The following is a 22,169-nucleotide window of genomic DNA, read 5'->3' as shown; positions in this document are numbered from 1 at the left end:
GTGATGGTATATGCAAGGAAGGCATTACTCTAACAGAACACATTCTGGCTAAGGAAGAGAAAAAAATTACATTAGGACAATGAGGAAGAGTGAAGTATTGGATATAGTCAATGAATTTTAGCCTCTATTATTTCTTAAATGTTATTAAAATTAGGGACCCAAATGGAATGAACTGGAATGTTTGCTATTGAGATTATAGAGTGGGCACAGTTATTGATCATAACACATTCTAGGACTGACCATGGGAGTCTTTTAACCAAGGAGAGAACAAGATTATTAGAGGAGAGAATGCCAGACAGCTGGGATTCTAGGTAGTTCAATGGATCGTCTAAATAAATACTGGAATTACCAATGTAATTGTGAGATATTGTCAGTGAGCTCAGAATCTTTTAAGATATGAGGGAGTGTAACACAGGGCTCAGCAGATGACTACAAAGAGGACTGAGTAGTGGTGGCAAGGTCTATTGCAAGCTTTTTCTGTAAAGGGTCAGATAATAAATATTTTAGGCTTTGCCAGTCACATGTAGTCTTTGCTTCCTGCTCCTGTTCCTCCTTCCTCATGCTCCTCTTCCTCCTCCTCCACTGCCACCATCACTGATTCTTATTTTTCTTATTTTTTTCCCACAATGCTTTATAATGTATAAACCATTTTTAGCTTAGAATTGTAGAAAAACAGGAAAGAGGTAGAATTTCGCCTGTAGACTGTAGCTTGCTAACCCCTGGACAAAACTGGTGGTAGAAGGAGTGGTCTTCAAGGAGCAGTACGTAAGCCAAATCCCTACCTCACTCCTAGCCCTTGTGGTAACAGGAATATAGAGAAAGCAGCACCTTCAAGTAAGTACTAGATTTCAGTTGTCAGAAGTTGAAGAGGAGGAAAATACAAAATGTTAGAGAATCCTCTCCCCAATTTTTTTGCTGATGCTAATAAAGCTAAAATACACTTACCTGTACCAGTCTGTCCTGCAGACCTATGTTTCAACTGTTGTGAGAAAAATACCTGAAAGTGGAATTGCCAGATCTAAGATTGTTCTAAGCTCAGAATTTTTTTCATTTTCTCCCAAAGTAATCCCCCTATTTTGAAATCATATCACCATCACCCAATTTTACTTAAAATTAAACTAATCTAAAAACATTATCACCGTTAGGAAGATAAAGTTTCAACTTTCAGAATGTTAGTTTCATAGACCTCAGTAGGTTGACTCTCTGATCTGCTTCTCCTGTCCACTATATATATATATATATATATATATATATATATATATATATGTATTTTTTTTTTTTTGAGACAGAGTTTCACTCTGTCACCAGGCGCCAGGCTGGAGTGCAGTGGCGCAACCTCGGCTCACTGCAACCTCCCCCTCCCAGGTTCAAGCAATTCTTCTGCCTCAGCCCCCCGAGTAGCTAGGACTACAGGCATGCGCCACCACACCCAGCTAATTTTTTTGTATTTTTAGTAGAGACGGGGTTTCACCTTGTTGGCCAGGATGGTCTCGATCTCTTGACCTCATGATCCACCTGCCTCAGCCTCCCGAAGTGCTGGGATCACAGGCGTGAGCTACCGCGCCTGGCCAGCTTTTTGCCTAGGACAAAAAGCAGAATATCAAAGTGTCAAAGAAAATATTTGTTTAATGTGCAAATATCACAGATAACAGTTAAATACCCAACTTTCTGGCCAATAAAGTGTTTGCTTGTCAGTATCCCTGTTAGTGTCACTGCTTTCTACCCTTAAAGAGGAATCAGATAAAGCGATAACACATGCCAGGCATGGATGAGTTCTAGAGATTATTTCAAAGCAGCCAACACATTTTTTCTTTGTACATGGTATAGAAACAGTCAATTTGGGACCATAATCCAACTTATTTTTCTATTTATTACCTTTAATATTAACCTACAGCTCTCCTTATTTACTCAGAAAATCATTATTCCACAATTGCTTTTTAACAAGTTCCTGCTATAGATATGTGTGGCACATTCTACTAGTTACCTACATTGCTGCTTTTTGTTGTCTTTTTTCTTTCTTTTTTTCTTTTCTTTATTATTTTTTTTTTGGCCTGTCTTACAGATTAAGTGCTTTTATTTTTTTCCCAACTTTTATCCTTTTATCCCCTGGACTTTTTTTGTTTTTTAAATTATTTTAATAGTTTTGGGGGAACAGGTGGTGTTTGGTTACATGAATAAATTATTAGTGGGAATTTCTGAGATTTTGTTGCACTCACCTCTTAATCAGTGTACACTGTCCCAATGTGTGGTACTTTTCCCTCACAGTCCACTCAACCTTCCCCCTAAGTCCCCAGATTCATCATATCATTCTTATGCCTTTGTGTCCTCATAGCTTAGCTCCCACTTATAAGTGAGAACATATATTTAGTTTTCCATTCCTGAGTTATTTCACTTAGAGTAATGGTCTCCAAACCCATCCAGGTTGCTGCAAATTCCATTATTTCACTTCTTTTTATGGCTGAGTAGTATTCCATGGCATGCACACATATATATATATTTATGCATATATATCCACATTCCATGCATGCATATATATCATATATTTATGCATATATATCACATTTTCTTTGTCCACTTGTTGGTTGATGATCATTTAGGCTGGTTCCATATTTTTGCAATTGTAAATTGTAAATTGTGCTGCTATAAACATGCATGTGCAGTGCAAGTGTCTTTTTCGTATACTGACTTCTTTTCCTCTGGATGGATACCCAGTAGTAGGAATACTGGATCAAATGGTAGCTCTACTTTTAGTTCTTTAAGAAATTTCCATACTGTTTTCCATAGTGGTTGCATTACTTTACATTCCCACCAACAGTGTAAAAGTATTTCCTTTTCACCACATCCACACCAACATCTATTTTTTTTTTTTAATTGCAGCCCTCTTGCAGGAGTAAGGTGGTGTTGCATTGTGGTTTGATTTGCATTTCAATGATAATTAGTGATGTTGAGCATTTTTTCATGTTTCTTGGCTACTTGTATATCTTTTTTTGAGAATTGTCTATTCATGTCCTTAGCCCACTTTTTAATGAGGTTGTTTTTTTCTTTCTGATTTGTTTGAGTTCCTTATAGATTCTGATTATTACTCTTTTGTTGGAGGCATTTATTGCAAAGATTTTCTCCCACTCTGTGGGTTGTCTCTTAACTCTGCTGATTATTTCATTTGCTGTGCAGAAGTGTGTTAGCTTAATTAAGTCTCATCTATTTATTTTTGTTTTAGTTGCATTTGTTTTGGGGTTCTTGATCATGAACACTTGGCCTAAGCCAATAGGTAGAAGAGGTTTTTTCCCAATGTTATCTTCTATAATTTTTATGGTTTCAGGTCTTAGATTTAACACTTTGAATCATCTTGAATTGATTTTTGTATAAGAAGAAAGATAAGTCTTCAGTTTCATTCTTCTCCATGTGGTTAGTCAGTTATCCTAGCACCATTTGTTGAATAGGTTGTCCTTTCCCCACTTTATGTTTTCATTCGCTTTGTCGGCTATAAGTATTTGGCTTTATTTCTTGGTTCTCTATTCTGTTCCATTGGTCTACATGCCTGTTTTTATATCAGTACCTTGCTGTGTTGGTAACTATGGCCTTGTGGTATAGTTTGAAGTCAGGTTTTGTGATGCCTCCAGATTTTTTCTATTTGGTTAGTCTTGCTTTGGCTCTATGGGCTCTTTATTGGTATCACATGAATTTCAGAATTGTTTCTTTCCAGTTTTATGAAGAATAACGATGGTATTTGATGGGAATTCCATTGGCATTATAGATTGCTTTTGGCAGTATGATTATTTTTACAATGTTGATTCTACCCATCCATGATAATGGATGTATTTCCATTTGTTCATGTCATCTATGAATTTTTTCAGTAGTGTTTTATACTATTCCTTGTAGAGATCTTCCACTTACTTGGTTAGATACATTCCTAAGGCTTTAATTTCATTTCATTTTTTCCAGCTGTTGTGAAAGGGGTTGAGTTCTTGATTTGATTCGCAGCTTGGTCACTGTTGGTGTATAGCAGAGTTACTGATTTGTGTATTTTTATTTTGTATCCTGAAACTTTACTGAATTCATTTATCAGATCTATGATCTGATGAGTCTTTAGGGTTTTCTAGGTATATGATCATATCACTAGCAAACTGACAATTTAACTTCCTCTTTACTGATTTGGATAGCCTTTATTTCTTCCTCGTCTGACTGCTCTGGCTATGGTATTGCCTTATTTTTTGAATGAGAAACTGTAATCTGTCCAACTACTAAAATTCTATTTTGCAAAAATTTTTTGTGACACCATCCTAGAAAATGAAATATGAGACGTCTCTTTGTTGGATCTACTGAGATTATTACTGTTTTCCTGATAAAATAAAATTACCTCAAATACAGTTCTTCTGCCATGCCCCTTCTCTGCCTAGATAGAATATTTAGATGGTACTCAAAAGAACAATAATTATAAGTATGCACACACAAGCAGACACTGCAGATGGTGAGTGTGTTAGTCTCTTTTCATGCTGATAATAAAGACATGTTAAGACTGAGAAACAAGTGGGGTTTCATGGACTTACAGTTCTACATGGCTGCAGAGGCCTCAAAATCATGGCAAAAGACTAGGAGGAACAAGAAATATCTTACATGGATGGCAGCAGGCAAAGAGAGAGAGCTTGTGCAGGGAAATTCTGGTTTTTAAAATCACCAGCTCTTGTGAGACTTATTCACTATCATGAGAACAGCACAAGAAAGACCCACCTCTATGATTCAATTACCTCTCACCAGGTTCCCCCATGACACATCAGAATTGTGAGAGTTACAATTCAAGATGAGATTTGGGTGGGGACACAGCCAAATCATATCAGTGAGTACAAAGATAGAAAAAGATTTATTCCCTGATAACTGTGTGGAGCTCCTGCACCATAAGAAGACTGCCCATGCTGGGCTTCTTTATAATTAGAGTACACTACATATTTCACAGTCAATACAAGTAATTCTGCCCAGCCTTAAATATATTCCATTTTATTTGTTTTTCTTCCTGCAATATCAGGATGGGCTTTTCACAGATTAAAATATTCTCTGATTTTTCTATCTTTGGTCAGTGACTTCCACATCTGTAGTCTGTGACTGTTAGGTCTATGTTCATCCCAAATATTTTTTCTGCCTTTACTAAACTTCAGTTTCTCTACCTTTCCTCAAATAAAAAGCAGCTATTTCCCCAAAGTACCACAGTGATATTTTTTTAGCATTGATTAGTGTAACACTTGGTACCTAAATTCTAAAAGTGTTTCATAGAGAAATTTACAGTGGTAATAGATTGACATTTCACCAAGGCAACTTCTTTTGAAAAGGATTGGCATTAAATTCATATCTGTGATGAGGAATATTTTAGGTTGTAAATGAACATTGATTAAAATCTTGACATTATTCAGACAGACTATATTTGCTCACATTTATTCTCCTGCAATTGTAAATAGTAGCCAACACACAAAAATAAAGTATACAAGAACATAATATTTTTAAAAGATTAACAGTGTAAGAAGAAAAATCTCAGACATAGCAGATAGTTAATGTAGAAAATTGAAATGAAATCCCAGAGTAAGAAAAAAAAAAACCAGAAAAGTGACTACTTAACAATTATCATGCTAAATGTGGAACTTAACTAGACCATTCAAAACAAGACCAATTTCTAATGCAAATTTTCTGAGGTTTTGAGATTTACTTAATATAAAAATATATTATAGATAAATGTTTTACTAAAGATTCTCCTTTAGCCACTCAATATACTGATTTATCAGCCTGTGACTAATTTTTAGTTCTAGAAATGAAAATACTCCATGGAATCCATCCTCAACATGGTTATGAGTCACCTGAACTCCAGCGTTCCGAAGTCGTGTGACATACATAAGTCCATCATCTCTTAAGACATCATATTGACAGGTGACAACATAGGTCAGGGGAGAACCATGTAACTTGCTGTCATCAGCCAACAAAGGGGCTGCCCGCACATCTAGGAACCCTGGATATTTTTTAGCCAGCTCAGAACTACCATAATTTGGATTGCTATAAACATATCCTTTTATAAACCTCTCAGGGAGCAAGGAACTCCAATTAACAAATTTGAAGAGATGACTTGATTCCACAGGTACGTGTTGTCTGGACAGCATGGCTTTTTCAAGTGATCTATCAGTGGTAAAATATTCACTCCAGAATCTGACCATGAATGACTTTTGTAGAAATGGAGAATGTGAATTTTCTTGATATGATGGTGAATCTACATCAAGAGGCTGAAGGGCAGGATAAATTAAAGCCTGGATCTTGAGTTTGATCTTGACATCTGGGTCATCAAGGAGCTGAGAAACAAGATGATTTGCACAAATTATTTTCATTTAAAACAATGAAATAACCCTAATAAGATTATCTATCTGTCGATACTATCTTCTCTTTATCTATCTAACTCTTCATAATCTCATAAAGACTTAAGTAATAAATGAAACATACCATCACAACAAACTTTCTAACATTCAAAATGTGTTTCTAGAACTAGATGTTCATCAATTAAAGGATATTTTCAACTTAAGGAAAATCTTCTGTCATATATGTTTTATGGATAAACCAAAAAGATCTAAATGATCATTATAAAGTTAATGTCCTAACCTTTCTACTAGGAATGATAACTAGAAGAACTGCATAAATATTCTCATCCACTAAGATAAGAGTTTATTAAAATAGTCCTGCTGTAGTGGCTCTTTCCTGTAATCCCAGCACTTTGGTAGGCTGAAGTGGGTGGATTGCTTGAGGTCAGGAGTTCGAGACTAGCTGGCCAACATGGCAAAACCCTGTCTCAACTAAAAATACAAAAATTAGCCAGGCGTGGTTGCGCACAACTGTAATTCCAGCTACTCAGGAGGCTGAGACACGAGAATTGCTTGAATCTGTGAGGTGAAGTTTACAGAGAGCCGAGAAAACACCACTGCACTCCAGCCGGGGAGACATAGTGAGATACTGTCTCAAAAAAAAAAAAAAGTTTATTAAAGTATACCAGTATACCAATAAGTTTTGTCATGAAGAAGAAGGATCACTTAATAGAGGTTTCTGATGTGGCTTTGATGCTAAAGTGACATGACACTTTAGGAAATTTGCGCAAGCCTTTTGTGTGAAATGGTCTATTAGGATCACTCTTTTACATGAAGCCTGTTGTGCTAATATTTGTAATAATCGGTGGTCTGTAAAGAGGGATATACAAATACCAGGTAGGAAAAAAAAGGGGATTTATAGGAATGAAATATTACAAAATGTGTTTTAAATTGTGAGAGCATATAGGTTAAAATTAATTTTACATGTTTTCAAAGTGCATAATATATTATAAAAGATGTATAGAACTTCTACATAAAAATACAGATATTATTAGATGTAACCCCAAATATTTTGCAAATTGTGGTATTTACCTACATTTTAACTACAATTATCAAAACAGACCATTTTGGAGACTATTTATAAAGATTGTTACAAGTTGCCAGGTATTTTTATATAAATTTACTCATATGTCCCTCAAAGAACTCCTTAAAGTTGAAAGAGTTCATTTTTCTTACAGGTCAGAAAATGAATGTTTAGAGAGATTAAGCCAGTATCAAATCTAGAGATTATTGCATCTCCAAATTTCCCGACGTCCAGTCTAATGCTTTTGCTGCTTCATTATGAAATCCATAGTAATGATTAGTAATCTACCTGTGAAGTTTCAAATACTTGTTCTATATTGTGCTTGAAACAAAGTGCAACTGTAATTCTTTTTTTTTGAAAATATTGTCCAACAGACTCTAGCAGTCAAAACACTTTTAGTGTAAAAAATATATAAATAAATATAATTAACAAAACAAATAACAGCAATGTTTTAAAATTGCTTTAGAACCCTCATTTGTAACTGAAGTCAACTAATAAAATCTAACCTACTTCTGATCTTAGAGAGAAGATCTTGGGTAGTTGCTTCTCCTGACTAGCACTCCATCCTTGGGAAAATAGTTTAGATGTTTAAACACTCAATAGCAGTGTTTCTTTTTCATCATAAAACCAAAACCAATTCTACATATAATCTGGGGTAAAAATGCCAGTTATTATTATATTACCATTATTACAGATAAAGAGATCTGATTTTACATATACATACAAAAATCATTTGAATTCTTCATATTTCTTCTTTGTAAGTAGCATGGGAATCTTTGAATGTGTTGACAATTTTCTAAAAATAGGATGATTATTTTGGTAATAGAGGAATATATCATCAAAGATTATATAAATCCATCTGAACCTCTAATAAGGTAATAGGGTCATTAGTCACAATTACATGATCTCATTCATCTACTTAGTATAATATTTTACTGACACATGTTATTTTATTTTTTATGCTTTTTAGAGACACGGCCTTACTCTGTCCCCCAGGCTGGAATATAATGGCGTGGTTACAGCTTACTGTAACCTTGAATTCCTGGGCTTAAGAGATCCTTCTACCTCAGCCTCCTCAGCCTCCCAAGTAGCTAGGAGTACAAGCTCACACTACTATGCCAGGTTAATTTTTCTTTTTCTTTTTTTTTTAATTTTTGTAGACACAGGGTCTCACTATGTTTCCAAGGTTGCTCTCAAACTCCTGGTCTCAAGTGATTCTTCTGTCTTGGCCTCCCAGAATGCTGGGATTACAGTTGTGAACTACCACATGCAGCCTATAATTTTAAATGAGTGATTTATCCAAAGAATTCCCTTAAGAAAGAAATAAATCTATGACAGAAGCAGAGATTGACATTATAATGTTTTAGTCATTTCTTCTCAATATTCTCTTTAATAGTTTCAAAAAAACATCTCCTATTTGCATTTATATTTTAATACATGCATTAAATATGTTTAGAAGTAGACTATTTTTTAAAAGCATAGAAATTATGCACATCATACCTGTTGAGTCACTGCTGCAGCTAAATTCCCTCCTGCACTATCTCCAGAAATACCGATTCTCTCAGGGTTCACACCATAGTTCGCAAGAACGTTTTTACGTAAGAACCACCTTAAGGAATTATATACATCTTCAAATTGAATTGGGAAATGATACTTAGGTGCTAACCTGTAGCTGTAGAGAGAAAACAGTTTACACATCTTTTGTTGTTTGCTTTTATTAAAGCATAATATATTAGGGTGGTGTGAAAGTGATGGTAAAAACCACAATAACTTTTGCACCAACCTAATGCATGCTGGAAGTGCACACAAGTATATAATTTCTTTAATTTTCAAACTGAACATAGCCATATAACCAGCACACAGATCATGAAATATAACATTGCCAGCACCCCAGAAACCTTTTGTTTACTCTAATTCCTGAAGTATCCACTAATTTGACATAACAGCATAAATTATTTTTCCCTCATTTTGGCCTTTAAAGAAATGAAATCATATAGCATATACTCCTATGTATCTGGTTTCAACTGCTCAACATCATGTTTCTGAGCCTCATTCACATTGCTTCTATCTTCCTGTACAGCACTCTATTGTTTGAATATACCATAAATCATTTACCCATTAACATGCTGATGGGCTAAGTGAAATAAGCCAGTCATAGAAGGATAAATACTGTACGTTTCCACTTATATAAGGTGTCTAAAACAGCCAAATTCATAGAATCAGAGTAAAAAGGTGGTTGCAAGGGCTATGGGGGGGAGGAATTGGGGAGTTACTGATGAGCTGGCATAAAGTTTTGGTCAAACAAGTTGAATAAGCTCTACAGATCTGCTGTATAATGTTGTACATATAGTAAAAAGTAATGCAAATTTTAAAATTCATTAAGAGGGTAGATTACATATTAAATGTGCTTATAAATAATTAAACAAATAAATACTAAATAAATATTTTTCCAACTTAAAAAATGTTATGGGGATTTAGGCTGCTTGCAGTCTCGGGCACAAGCAGTGTTGCTATGAATATTCTAGTACATGATTTTGGTGACCATATGCGTGTATTCTGTTGATATTGATAGTACCAGAGCTATGCATAAATGCTTAGCTTTGCTTAATAATGTTCAAGAGTTTTGTTAAGTAGTTTACCAAGTTATTTTCAAACCAGAGCTTATGAAAGTGCTATTGATTCAAAACCTCATCAACACTTGGTTTTTTATGTCTTTCACATTTTATCTATAATATCAAGTATATCGTGTAATATCAGGTATCTCGTAACAGTCTTAATTTGTATTTTCCTGATGTATATAGTACATTTTCATATATTTATTGATGATTTGGATGTCCTTTTCAGTAAATTGTCTTTCTGAGTCTTTCCCCTATACATTTATTAATTGGTAGGTGTTTGTATATTTTGGATTTGAAAAAATATATATGTATTTAAAATTTTTTATAGTATACATATTTGTATACGTACATGTATACACACACACCAACTTTAAGACTTCTATTAATGTCTTTTGATGAAGATAAGTTCTTAATTTTTAATATTATCATTTTATTGAGATATTTATAACCCATAAAATTAATCCATTTAAAGTACACAATACAGTGGTTTTCAATATATTCAGAGTTGTGCAACCATTGCCACAACCAATTTTAGAACATTTTCACCATGCCAAAAAGAAATCATATACCCATTAGTAGTGACTTCTCATTTCCCTCAATCCTCCAAACCCAACCACAGGCAGCCATTAATCTCCATTCTATCTCTATACATTTGCCCTATTTTAGACATTTTATAAAAATGGAATCACAAAACTTGGCATTTATGACTGGCTTGTTTCATCTAGCATAATATTTTCAAGATTTGTCCATGCTGTAGCAGTTCTATTAACAAACAAATAATTAACTGATAAATGGATAAAATGTGGCATATTTATATAATTGAATATTTGTACAGCTATGCCACATTTTATTTAAATATTCAATTGAATTTTAACTATTCAATTGTATAGATATACCACATCTTATTCATCCACTTATCAGTTGATGAACATTGAGTTGTTTCCACTTTGTTTATGAATAATAATTGTATGAACATACAAATTTTTATATGGGAATGTTTTCATTTCTCTTGTGTGTACACTTACAAATGGAAATACTGGGTCAATAAGGTAACTTTGTTTGACCTTTTAAGGAGCTGCCAAAATGTTTATTCCCACCAGCAGTATAGAAGATTCCCTTTTTTCCATGTCCCCACTAACACTTGTTATTATCTTTTTAAATACATACATAATACCCATCCTAGTGACTGTGGAGTGGTATTTCATTATAGTTTTGATTTGCATTTCTCTAATGACTAATGACATTCAGCAACTTTTCATGTGCTTATTGGCCATTTAAATTTAAATATCACCAAAATTATCTCTTTTAATATCGGAGTTCTTCATCTTTAATATAAATAAAATGAGACTATTTGAAGGCAGAGCATATATTTGCATAAATATTGAAAAGTGTATTTTATCTTTCAAGTATATGTGATTTATTAGTCATGTCAATGAATCTAACACAGGTGTAGGTTTTATACTGTAATTTGACTTGCCACATTTAAGAAAATTCTCTTTAAGAATAAAGTTGGAATGCAAAACAGCTTTAGCCTGAATTTTCTAATTGCATTTTACAAAATATTATTCTAGCCACTACATTTACAAGTGATCACATAAAACCAAATATTGAGCATGATTATGTCCCAATTTTATAATAATGATATAACTTGACAAATGGTGATGAGTATGTTATTTTTTCACTTTTCATTTACTTTCTGAAGTTTAAATTTAAATATATACTGCTCTGGCATGGGTCTACCCAGCAGTCCACCCCTAATTTTACTGTCCCTAAGTGTTGTTTCCATACATGGATTATTCATCTAACACAATTTTATATGAACTCATCTATTTTGTTTAATTTGATAAATTTTTAATATACTTAGCCCAGTATAGCCTGTATTTAAAATATAGGCTATATTTTAAATATTTAGAATTATGTAGCCTATATTTTAGGCTCACCAAGTGCTATACACTGGGCTAAGTCTGTTTCAAGGATGTTATCACTTACTCTTCACAATGACCATCTGAGATGGAAATTATTTATGATGTACTTTTATAGATGATCCTCTGACTCATTTTTAAAGACTGTGAATTAAGGGTTGAAAGGAATTACCATCCAGGTAATTATGTCCATAAATGATACAGTTTAAATTGATGTGAAAAAAATCTTTATGCTGTTTCTTTTTGCCTAAATAACACTTGTACACACATATACAGATTTTTTTTTTCTCAACTCTAATCAGGTTAGACCTAGCGCTCACTTGCAGTTGCCTACTATTGTCATCTGAGAAACATTTGTTTTTGGCATAATCATGCATGGGCCAAGAAAGCTGAGAATCGGCTGGGCATATGACTCAAGCCTGTAATCTCAACACTTTGGGAGGCCGAGGCAGGCAGATCACTTGAGATCAGGAGTTCGAGACCAGGCTGGCCAACATGGTGAAACTCCATCTCTACTAAAAACACAAAAATTAGCCAGGCGTGGTGGTTTGCGCCCGTAATCCCAGCTACTCAGGAGACTGAGGCATGAGAATCACTTGAACCCAGGAGGCGGAGGGTGCAGTGAGCCAAGATCCTGCCACTGCACTCCAGCCTGAGTGACAGACTACATCTCAAAAAAAAAATATATATATATATAGGAGTCTGACAGAATCCTAGCATGTTAGGCATCTGGCCAGAAAATAAAACAGCACAGATCTTACTTGGTTGATATGACAACAGCATCAAGTCTGTCTGCCGTCCATCTTGACAGCAAGTCATAATCATATGAAGCTGAAATAAAAGGAAAAAAGTAAGATATTAGTAAAAGAGATAAATGAAGAGAAGGCTGTTTCCTTCACAAAATCCTGCTGCACTTCTTTCACATTCTGGCGGTTTTATTTTACCTTAAAACGCAAGAGACAAATTTAACACTGTATTTATCTATAAGATGTCATCCATCCACAATTCAGTGGAATTCAAGTTTCCCAGTGAAACTCCTAATGCTCTTCCTCCCTTTTACTTTTTTGTCCTGCACATTTTGCCATTGGTCCTTCTATGTCAGCCTCATTCTCTAGATTAACCAAACTCTCTTACTGGAGGGAGGTATTGATTTGGCTCTGTTTTAGATGATGGGTATACAAAGATAAAAGACAAGTCACTAACTTGACCAGTATGTTGTCAGATATGTGAGCCAAGGAGATAGAGACAGAAATGTAGCAACGTAGAAGGATCACCTAAGCATGGGACGATAGAAAAAACACTTGAATATAACTGGAATAGAGCTAGGCCCCCTTAAACAAACATTGGAATTTACTGCTCACACCTGTACTACTATTTTAAGAATGTACCTAGCTGAGGCGTGTCTTTGCCTCTTCTTTTCTCCTCTAGGAGGAAGACTTAATGCTCCTTTTATCCATTTCCAACCTTTTAATTTATATCCAATTATTTTACCAGTGCTCTAAATCTTCTTCCGTTTTATTTCCTCTGGGATGTGTAGCTACCAGTCAACACTCCCAGCCCATTTCTTCGCTAACATATTTCTATTTATTGCCTTCCTTTATTTCAGTCATCCAGCTTGTTTATATTTCTCCCACACAACAATAAAAGAAAATGCTCTTACTGAACTCTCAATATATTATTATCTTATTTATTTCACAACTAAGTCCCTTTAAAGCCAGCAATTATTCTTACCATTTTATTTTCTTGCCTCTCACTTTTGCTAGCTGTAATTTGTTTCTGTGTATATCCCATCACGTCAGCAAGTCTCTCCTCAACATTAACATAAAATGTTCAACATTCGGCTGGGCGCAGTGACTCACGCCTGTAATCCCAGCACTTTGGGAAGCCGAGGCGGGTGGATCACAGGGTCAAGAGATTGAAGCCATCCTGGCCAACATGGTGAACCCTCATATCTACTAAAAATATAAAAATTAGCTGGGTGTGACACACCTGTAGTCCCAACTACTCAGAAGGCTGAGGCAGGAGAATCACTTGAACCCAGGAGGCAGAAGTTGCAGTGAACCGAGATTGAGCCGCTGCACTCCAGCTTGGTAACAAAGCAAGATTCTGTCTCAAAAACAAAAAAAAAGTTCAACAACCAGGCGACGTAATTCCATCCTACTTACTGGGCATCTCTACATCATCCAGTACTTTCATTATTTCCTCTTTCTTGAGGTTCTCACCTTCTTTGGCTTTCTTTTCATTTTCTGACTTTTTAACCATCTCAGCGCTTTGCTGTCTGCTCATTCCTTCACCCAGCAATTTTGTCTGCATTCCCCAGAGGTCTGTCCGCACCCTCCCAGTCATCCTGTCAGAAACGAGACACTCACTCAGATATCTCTCTCTGTTTTTTCTTTCTGTCTTTTTCTCCTTTAACTTCCCACATCAATGGACAAATTTGCTTAATTTTGAGCCTATAAAATTTTCTTTTCAGGATTAATTTATTCTTCTTCTCTAGAGTTCAGAGTTCTTAACTTAATAGACTCAGCCCTATCTTCATTCCTGCTGCTAGTCTATACTGTATTCATTGGAGGTAAACAAATGAATATTAAGAGCCCTAGGACTCAGCTGGGTGAAGTGATTTTCTCACACAATCAGGACTTTTATTCCAGTGCTTCCACTTCTAAATATATTTCTCTTTCTGCTGTAATTCTACACATCAAGAACTATGCAACCTTCATTATTTTTGCTAAATTAAGTTTAGCCTAAAGCTGCCTCTTTCCATATTTTAAAGGTTTCTCGATACATCGTGAGTTGTAACTCAACTGGACGTGTAACCTACTCTTCTCCCAGTTGCTGAGTTTCAGCCAAAGGTAACCAACTTGTTGGACCAGGTTCAAATAAGGCAAACGCTGAGCTGTTACCAATCTGGCTATTTCTGCGCCTCACTTCTGTTTTCTGAATGTCACTTTCCATTTTATATCCATAACTCTCCTTGACCATAAGGCAGTGCTGGAGACTTTCTGAATCTATTCTGGTTAGGAAGGGTGCCTGATCCACAAGTAGTTCTTTGCTCAATTAAACTCTGTTAAATTTAATTTGTCTAAGGTTTTTCTTCTAACATTCTGGCTAATTATTTCCTACATTTATCACTTTAAAACACACTGTATTATTTACTTACTTATCAATGGATTAAAGATTGTCTCCATTAGAATGTAAGCACAATAATTTTTATTTTTTCAGACAGAGTTTTGCTCTGTTGCCCAGGCTGAAGTGCAACAGCACAATCTCAGCTCACTGCAACCTCCACTTCCTGGATTCAAGCAATTCTCCTGCCTCAGCCTACCCATTAGCTGGGATTACAGGCAACCCTCAACCACGCCCAGCTAAATTTTTGTATTTTTTCTAGTAGAGACGTGGTCTCACCATGTTGGCCAGGCTGGTCCCGAACTCCTGACCTCAAGTGATCCACCCAAAGCACTTGGCCTCCCAAAGTGCTGGGATTACAGGCATGAGAAAATTTTGTCTGTTCAAAAATATATCCAAAGATCTTAAAATATTACCAGGCATGTAATAAATATGTGAATAAATGGATAAAACATTAAATGGTTCTGTAATATCAAGTGGAGAATGGTAGAAGTAACAAAGCTTTCTTAGAGTAATTGTGATAAATAGAAAAAAAAGTGTCTTCTCACATTTACCTGAATTGATGAGGAATTGCATATGTAGAAAAGATTGATATAAAGCTTCAAGGAAAAGTAAAACTTTGCCAGAAGAACAAAGCATGAGAAGATAAAAGAGGTGGTAATGTCCATGCCAAAAGGCATATATACCTACTGAAGACTTAGTAAAATGTTTGCAAACTACCTCAGTGACAGAGATTTCTCAAAACATTCACTTACCAGCACTTCCCAAACACCAGCCACCACCGTGGATGTAAAACAACCCCCTTCTTAGTGCTTCAGACTTCCTCTTTGGCACATATACCCGAACAGGAATGTTGTTGAATTTTGTCTCAGTCACAGTGACATTTTCATCTGAGGTTGGTGGGACTTCATAAAAGCTCAAGGCAAACATAAGGGAATCCATAATATGGTGAAGTCCCAGCAGCTCCACGAATACAGCCTAAAAATGAAATTCATACACATTTTAAAATTCAAGTATCATATGTCAAAGAGATCTATGGACTTATGGTACACTTTAACCCTTAATAAACTAAAATGGAATGAAATAAATTTTCATGCATGGATCCTGCTTGGTCCCTTTAAAAGAAACCAGAAGTGCAAAGGTTATGCCTAGAGTGGTTCTTTAAAAAGAGGAGTATATTGTGAAGGAAATAAAAATATTTCATCCCAAAATATATCTCCTTGACATATTGCAAGACGGCTTTTCAGAAGGGCTAGAAATACAAGAATAACTGAAAAGCTTTTTTTGTGCGTGGAGGTGATTTGCATCTGTAGAGAAAATCTGCATTGATGCCGGCTTTCTCTGTGAGCCTTCATTTGTCCAGATCAAGGAAAAATCAACTGAGAAGCTGACACCTCTAAATGTCTGAAAGAAACGTTTACCATCTATTCTCTCTGACGGCTGCTATCTATGAGGTTCCATCTATATAACAAGACCACTTTTGCTAACCACGTCTCCACTTCTCTTCTTCCCATAACCTGTCTTGTCACCATAATGCTTTCTGGCCAAGCCACCATTCTTTCTGCAACCTCAAGATAATCAAAAAAAGTGTCAACCATCTGGCCATTTCTTTGAGATTTTATATTTTGTAAGTCTATTATGCAAGATAGAAAATGTACATGCCTTTTCTCCTATTAACCAGACCCGTCAGTTGACTTTCAGCAATCTTCAGAGGGCAAAGAGGCAGTTTAATCTTGACCCCTGCTACTAATTTAGTTGTTATTTCACTAAAATGTGTCAGGTTTTCTACCAAGATTTAGGGTTTCAGAGATGAACCAAACAAATGCTGCTCTCAAGAATCTCAGTTAAGTGTGAAAGACAGATAAGTGAACTGCTAAAAAAAAAAAAAAAGAAAAATGTAAATACTATTACAGAGCTCTGTACAAGGTACTTTGGGAGTAAACAGCAGGTGTTTACAGAAGCTACCTGGGAGCAGCAATTGGAAAGTTGTTTTCAAACAGGAAAAGCAATTTTATCTGAGGCTTGAAAGAAATACCTTTTCCTAAGTGTTTTGCTGACCAAATAAGGAGAGGAAAAACCCTCCCAGGTGGAGGAACTTGTTTAGTTTAGAAAGGGAGGCTCTTACTGGTGCAGTGAGGTGTGGCTATGGAGCTGGTTGCACATGGGAGCTGGGAGCCATAGGTGGGAGGGAAGGAATGAGTGGGAGGAAAAAAGATGGTAGCTTGCCTTCCTGCAGTCCGTCCTTTCACTGTGGAATGAGTCAGCGTTCCGAGCACTCTATGTGTAGTCATCTCAGTAATATTAACAACCTGCTGACATAGACTGTAGATAGCATTAAATATCCATGTCAGATATGAGGAAAGTGAGTCTGGGAAGGGTTAATATGTCATCCATGCCTGCAAAGCTAGTAAATGATATTTAGAAGGATTCTCAATCCAGTAGTTTAATTCTTGATGTAATGTTCATAACATAATCTTTTAATAAAGGATATGAACACTCAGAGACTGCCAAAGGTTTCAGAGAAGCCAGCCTGCTAATCAGGAAAAAGCAGACAAACAGGGCTAATAATTGACCACAAAAAAGCAAGCAAACAAAGAAGCAGGTAATTCAGGAAGAAGAAAGGCATTAAAACAACTGTTTTTTTTTTTGTTGTTGTTTTTTTTTGAGAGGGAGTTTCGCTCTCGTTACCCAGGCTGGAGTGCAATGGCGCGATCTCGGCTCACCGCAACCTCCGCCTCTTGGGTTCAGGCAATTCTCCTGCCTCAGCCTCCTGAGTAGCTGGGATTACAGGCACGCGCCACCATGCCCAGCTAATTTTTTTGTATTAGTAGAGACAGGGTTTCACAATGTTGACCAGGATGGTCTCGATCTCTCGACCTCGTGATCCACCCGCCTCAGCCTCCCAAAGTGCTGGGATTACAGGCTAAAACAACTTTTAAAAGGTATATCTGTTGAGAGCTCCGAAAATGTGTTACATTTATAAATTGTGGACAGAATGTAAGTAAATTAATGAATAAATTAATTAAAAGTCTGCCAGAGAAGAGCATATATATATATGATTGCTTAATAACATATATATTTGCTTAAAGAACATATATATATATATGATTGCTTAAATAAATAAAAATGTAATAGAAAGACCCCAAGAAAAAAATTAAAGACCTCTCACATATTGTAGTATAGACAGTAAATATGAGAAAAAAAATGTGTCCCTTCCTTAAAGCTCTTTAACAGCTCTGCATAACATACAGAATGAATCAAAACTCACTACTATTGTCCACAGAGCACTGTATGATACGACTTCTAACCTCTCTAAACTAATTGCAACAATTTCCCCAGTAAACCCCAATGTTTCATATGATTTCTTGGACTTGTCAATATTTTGTAGCTGGGATTTTTGTACTTGTTGCTATCTTTGCTGGATGATGTGTTTTTTAGCACTTAGAATGATTAGTTTCTTTTCATTCTTCTGGTCCCTAAGTAAACGTTTCTCTTCAGAATGGCTTTTTCTCACCGTACATGCAGTAGCCCACTCTTGCCTTCTGTCCAAATTACTCTCTTTTCTTCCATCTTTCCTCCTTCAATGTACTTCTCATGAACTGAAATCATTTACTTATTTGATTCTAATTTATTTTTTTCTCCACTGCTAGAATGTCAACTGTGTGGGGACAGATTCTTTGTTTGCCTAATAGGATTTGACAGAGTTGAATTGTTAAATAAATGCCAAATAAAAGATTAGCCCAGGAGTCACAACATTCATCTTGTTTATGTTCTGAAAAGAGATTTTTAAAAATGAAGATAATAAAATAACCAAAGAAATAATAGAAAAATATTTTTCAGGATCCAGTGAGAGCTACACCTTTTTAAATGCCAGCATCTGTGCTGCCCTGGCAAACAGCCAGTTGCCAGGACACCCAGGTCTCCCTCCCCCTTTCATTTCTGTATATCATGCCTCTCATAGCTAACCTTAGGCATGTGCCAACCAGCTTGCCTATGGAGTATTTTCTTGAGAACTTATTTACGTGTCCTTAGTCTATACTCTGAATCCAAAGATGAGTGCATCAAAATCTATAGTGAACACAGTGCTACATAATCAGATAAGCTCTAATTTGAATATAAAATTTAAGTAACAAACCATACCTAAGATAAGAATTTCAAAGGAGAGCCGCTATCACGACATTCAAGCTACCTAAAGTATTTTTAGTGAAACCTACTCGAATGGCTCCTTGCTTTCTGTTCTGATATTTTTTAACATGATTCCAATATATAAGACAGAAAACAAACAAATAACATTCTAAGTAATGCATTGTCAAAGGCCACAGCAGTTATGTTAAAAGAGTAATAAGTCAATAAATCAAGAGAATAGAATCTTGAAAACTTTACTTCTCCAGGTCAAGTGGTGGTGTATGCACTGCTAAATTCATAAAATTTCAAACTTACTATTTTTTCTGCAGTCTTCAACTGTGTGTTCAACCACATGATTCTCCATGGCTCCTCAGTGTTATCTGGGAGAGGTGTATAAATATAATATGCTACGAAGATCCCCACAGTCAGAAGATACAGCGATTTTCTTCCCATGGTGTACTGTCTGCTTCTTGGTCTTCAGAAACACAGAAGGTAAACTTACATAATATGCCTGAATAAACTACATTAATGAGTGGTGTGCTTCAGCTCCACCCAAAAAATTTATCTTGCTTTTTTGAATATAGAGTTGCTTACTTAGTTTAAAGGTTGGCATAGTAAGGCCAAAACTTTATCTGTTATTCAGATACAGCTGTGTTGAGTGCAACTTCAAGGTTTAATGAGTAATAGGGAATGAGGGCAAAGTTTGTCAATGATCATACTGTTATTTGCACAATAGACAAGCATGTATTGAGTAATAACTTAGAAAAAAAATATTTAACTCTAACAAAACTATCCATAGAAAACATACAGAATTCAGAACCTTTGTTTTAAAATAGTTTACCATGGAAAACCAAACAAATTATATATGTGTATTTGATACAGTCTCACTCTGTCACCCAGGCTGGAGGGCAGTGGCACAATCGTGGCTCACTGCAACCTCCACCTCCCACGTTCAAGCGAATCTACTTCCTCAGCCTCCTGAGTAGCTGGGATTGCAGGCCTGTGCCACCATGCCTGGCTAATTTTTGTATTTTTAGTAGAGTTGGGGTTTCACCATGTTAGCCAGGCTGATTTCGAACTCCTCACCTCAAGTGATCTGCTTGCCTCGGCCTCCCAAAGTATTGGGATTACAGGTGTGAACCACAGCACCCGGCCAAATATAATCTTAAAGTGTTGAGAGTATAGAAAACAAAACAGCTACTATTTCTGCCCTTATAAAATTTAGGTTATCTTTTCAGAGACAGAAATATTCACAATATTGAAAAATTGAGTTTAGTTAAGATTAAGAATTTATGTTAATCAAACTGTCCAATAAAGTGATTCCAAAGACAAGCTATGATCAGGTGCGGTGGCTCATGCCTGTAACCCCAGCACTTTGGGAGGCCAAGGCAGGCAGATCACTTAAGGTCAGCAGTTTGAGACCAGCCTGGCCCACATGTTGAAACCTCGTCTCTACTAAAAATACAAAAATTAGACGGGTATGGTAGCAGGCACCTGTAATCCCAGCTGCTTGGGAGGCTAAGGCAGGAGAATCACCTGACCCTGGGAGGCGAAGGTTTCAGTGAGCTGAGATTGCGCCACTGTACTCCCAGCCTGGGCAACAGAGTGAGATGCCATCATCTCCAAAAAAATAAAGTCAAGCTACAATGTGGATAATGATATTTGTAATACATATAAATAAGAAAATATTAGTATATAGAATGCATAACAAACTGATGCAAAGAAGGAATAGACCGACAACTCAGTAAAGTAGATGACATACTTCAACGGTTTTCCATGGAAGGTCTAGTTATTGGGATTTCAAGGAAAAAAATGTTTCATTTTTCAAGTATGTATTTCAGAAGGAAATGCCTATAAAACAAGATGGTAAAATGAACACTGTTTTAATATCCTCTCCATTCTCCAAATATTATTAAAACAATGGTCAAGAAGAAATCTTAATATAATGATGTCAAAAAAGAGAAATATATTCACATAACCTTCTAGAAAAAAAGAATATTAACTGGAATAGAGACATTTTGTAATAAAAAAAAGTTCAGTTCTCCAAGATGACATAACAATTCTAAGTGTGTATACATATGACAACAGAACTTCATAGTTCAAGAAGCAAGAGCTGAAAAAAGTGAAAGATAGTAATGTTTAAAATTATTAGTTGGAAATTGACACTCCTATCTCATTCATTCTTACATGTTCTAATTCTTACATGTATACACACACACACACACACACACACACACACATAGAAATTTATAGAGAGGAAATTTTTAACTGTAACAAGTAGGAATTGTTTGGTGGTAGAGATTAGAAACTGCTGAATCTTCACTGGAAGAGGTCTTTGATCTTAACATCCACAATTCCAAGATAGGAGAGCTTATTACTTTCTTATGTAGCCCACTCCTTGTTTCCAAGACAATTGAAAGCAAATTTTATTTTTTAAATAGTAAAATATTCATATAGTTGAAAATCAAAACAATACAAAATATATATATACACACAAACACACGTATATATGTAAAAGGATGAAAACAATTTGTATGTAAAGGTGTTAGATAAAGTTAGAAACGGGAGCAGGATGGGTCATTGTATACATGCATATACACATACACACACACATATGTATAACTATGTATACACACATATGCACTGCACATACAGAGAGAGAGACTGAGAGAGAGAGTTAATTTTGTAGCAAGAAGATTCAACGAGATACACTGGGTCAGGTTCGCAATGAAATACTCATAGTAGGGAAAGGTATTCTTCCAAAGCACTAACCACATCTCTCATAATGTTTAAGTGTTTTTCAGTTAGTGAAGCTATAGTATGATTTCATAAGAACTTACACATCAATAGTATATACCCCAAATCTACTATTAATGCTTAAATGTCACAGAGTAGCTCAAACATATGACTTCTGAATTTTGAATGAAATTTAAAAACCTAAGTAGAAGGTTTTTAAATTAATGTATAT

The 22,169-nt window shown here is 35.6% G+C and overlaps 1 protein-coding gene across 1 annotated transcript; it reads right to left on the bottom strand.

Annotated features, from left to right (window-relative positions):
- Nucleotides 1-4,015: 4,015 nt before the first annotated feature.
- AADAC (arylacetamide deacetylase) lies at nt 4,016-19,851 on the bottom strand. The gene is made up of 5 exons (XM_012437162.3): nt 19,517-19,851; nt 15,832-16,054; nt 12,712-12,781; nt 8,911-9,082; nt 4,016-6,323 (listed from the first exon to the last, which is right to left on the bottom strand). Exons 1-5 carry the CDS (start codon nt 19,652-19,654, stop codon nt 5,727-5,729), a joined length of 1,200 nt encoding a protein of 399 aa, XP_012292585.1. The 5' UTR covers nt 19,655-19,851; the 3' UTR covers nt 4,016-5,726.
- Between the last annotated feature and the right edge of the window lie 2,318 nt (nt 19,852-22,169).

This window comes from Aotus nancymaae, unplaced genomic scaffold (genome assembly GCF_030222135.1).
Source record: "Aotus nancymaae isolate 86718 unplaced genomic scaffold, 86718_ANA_hifiasm-v0.15.2.pri h1tg000019l, whole genome shotgun sequence".
Lineage (NCBI taxonomy): Eukaryota > Metazoa > Chordata > Mammalia > Primates > Aotidae > Aotus > Aotus nancymaae.
Note: the sequence above shows the minus strand (reverse complement) of the source record. Positions and strands in the feature narration are given on the sequence as shown.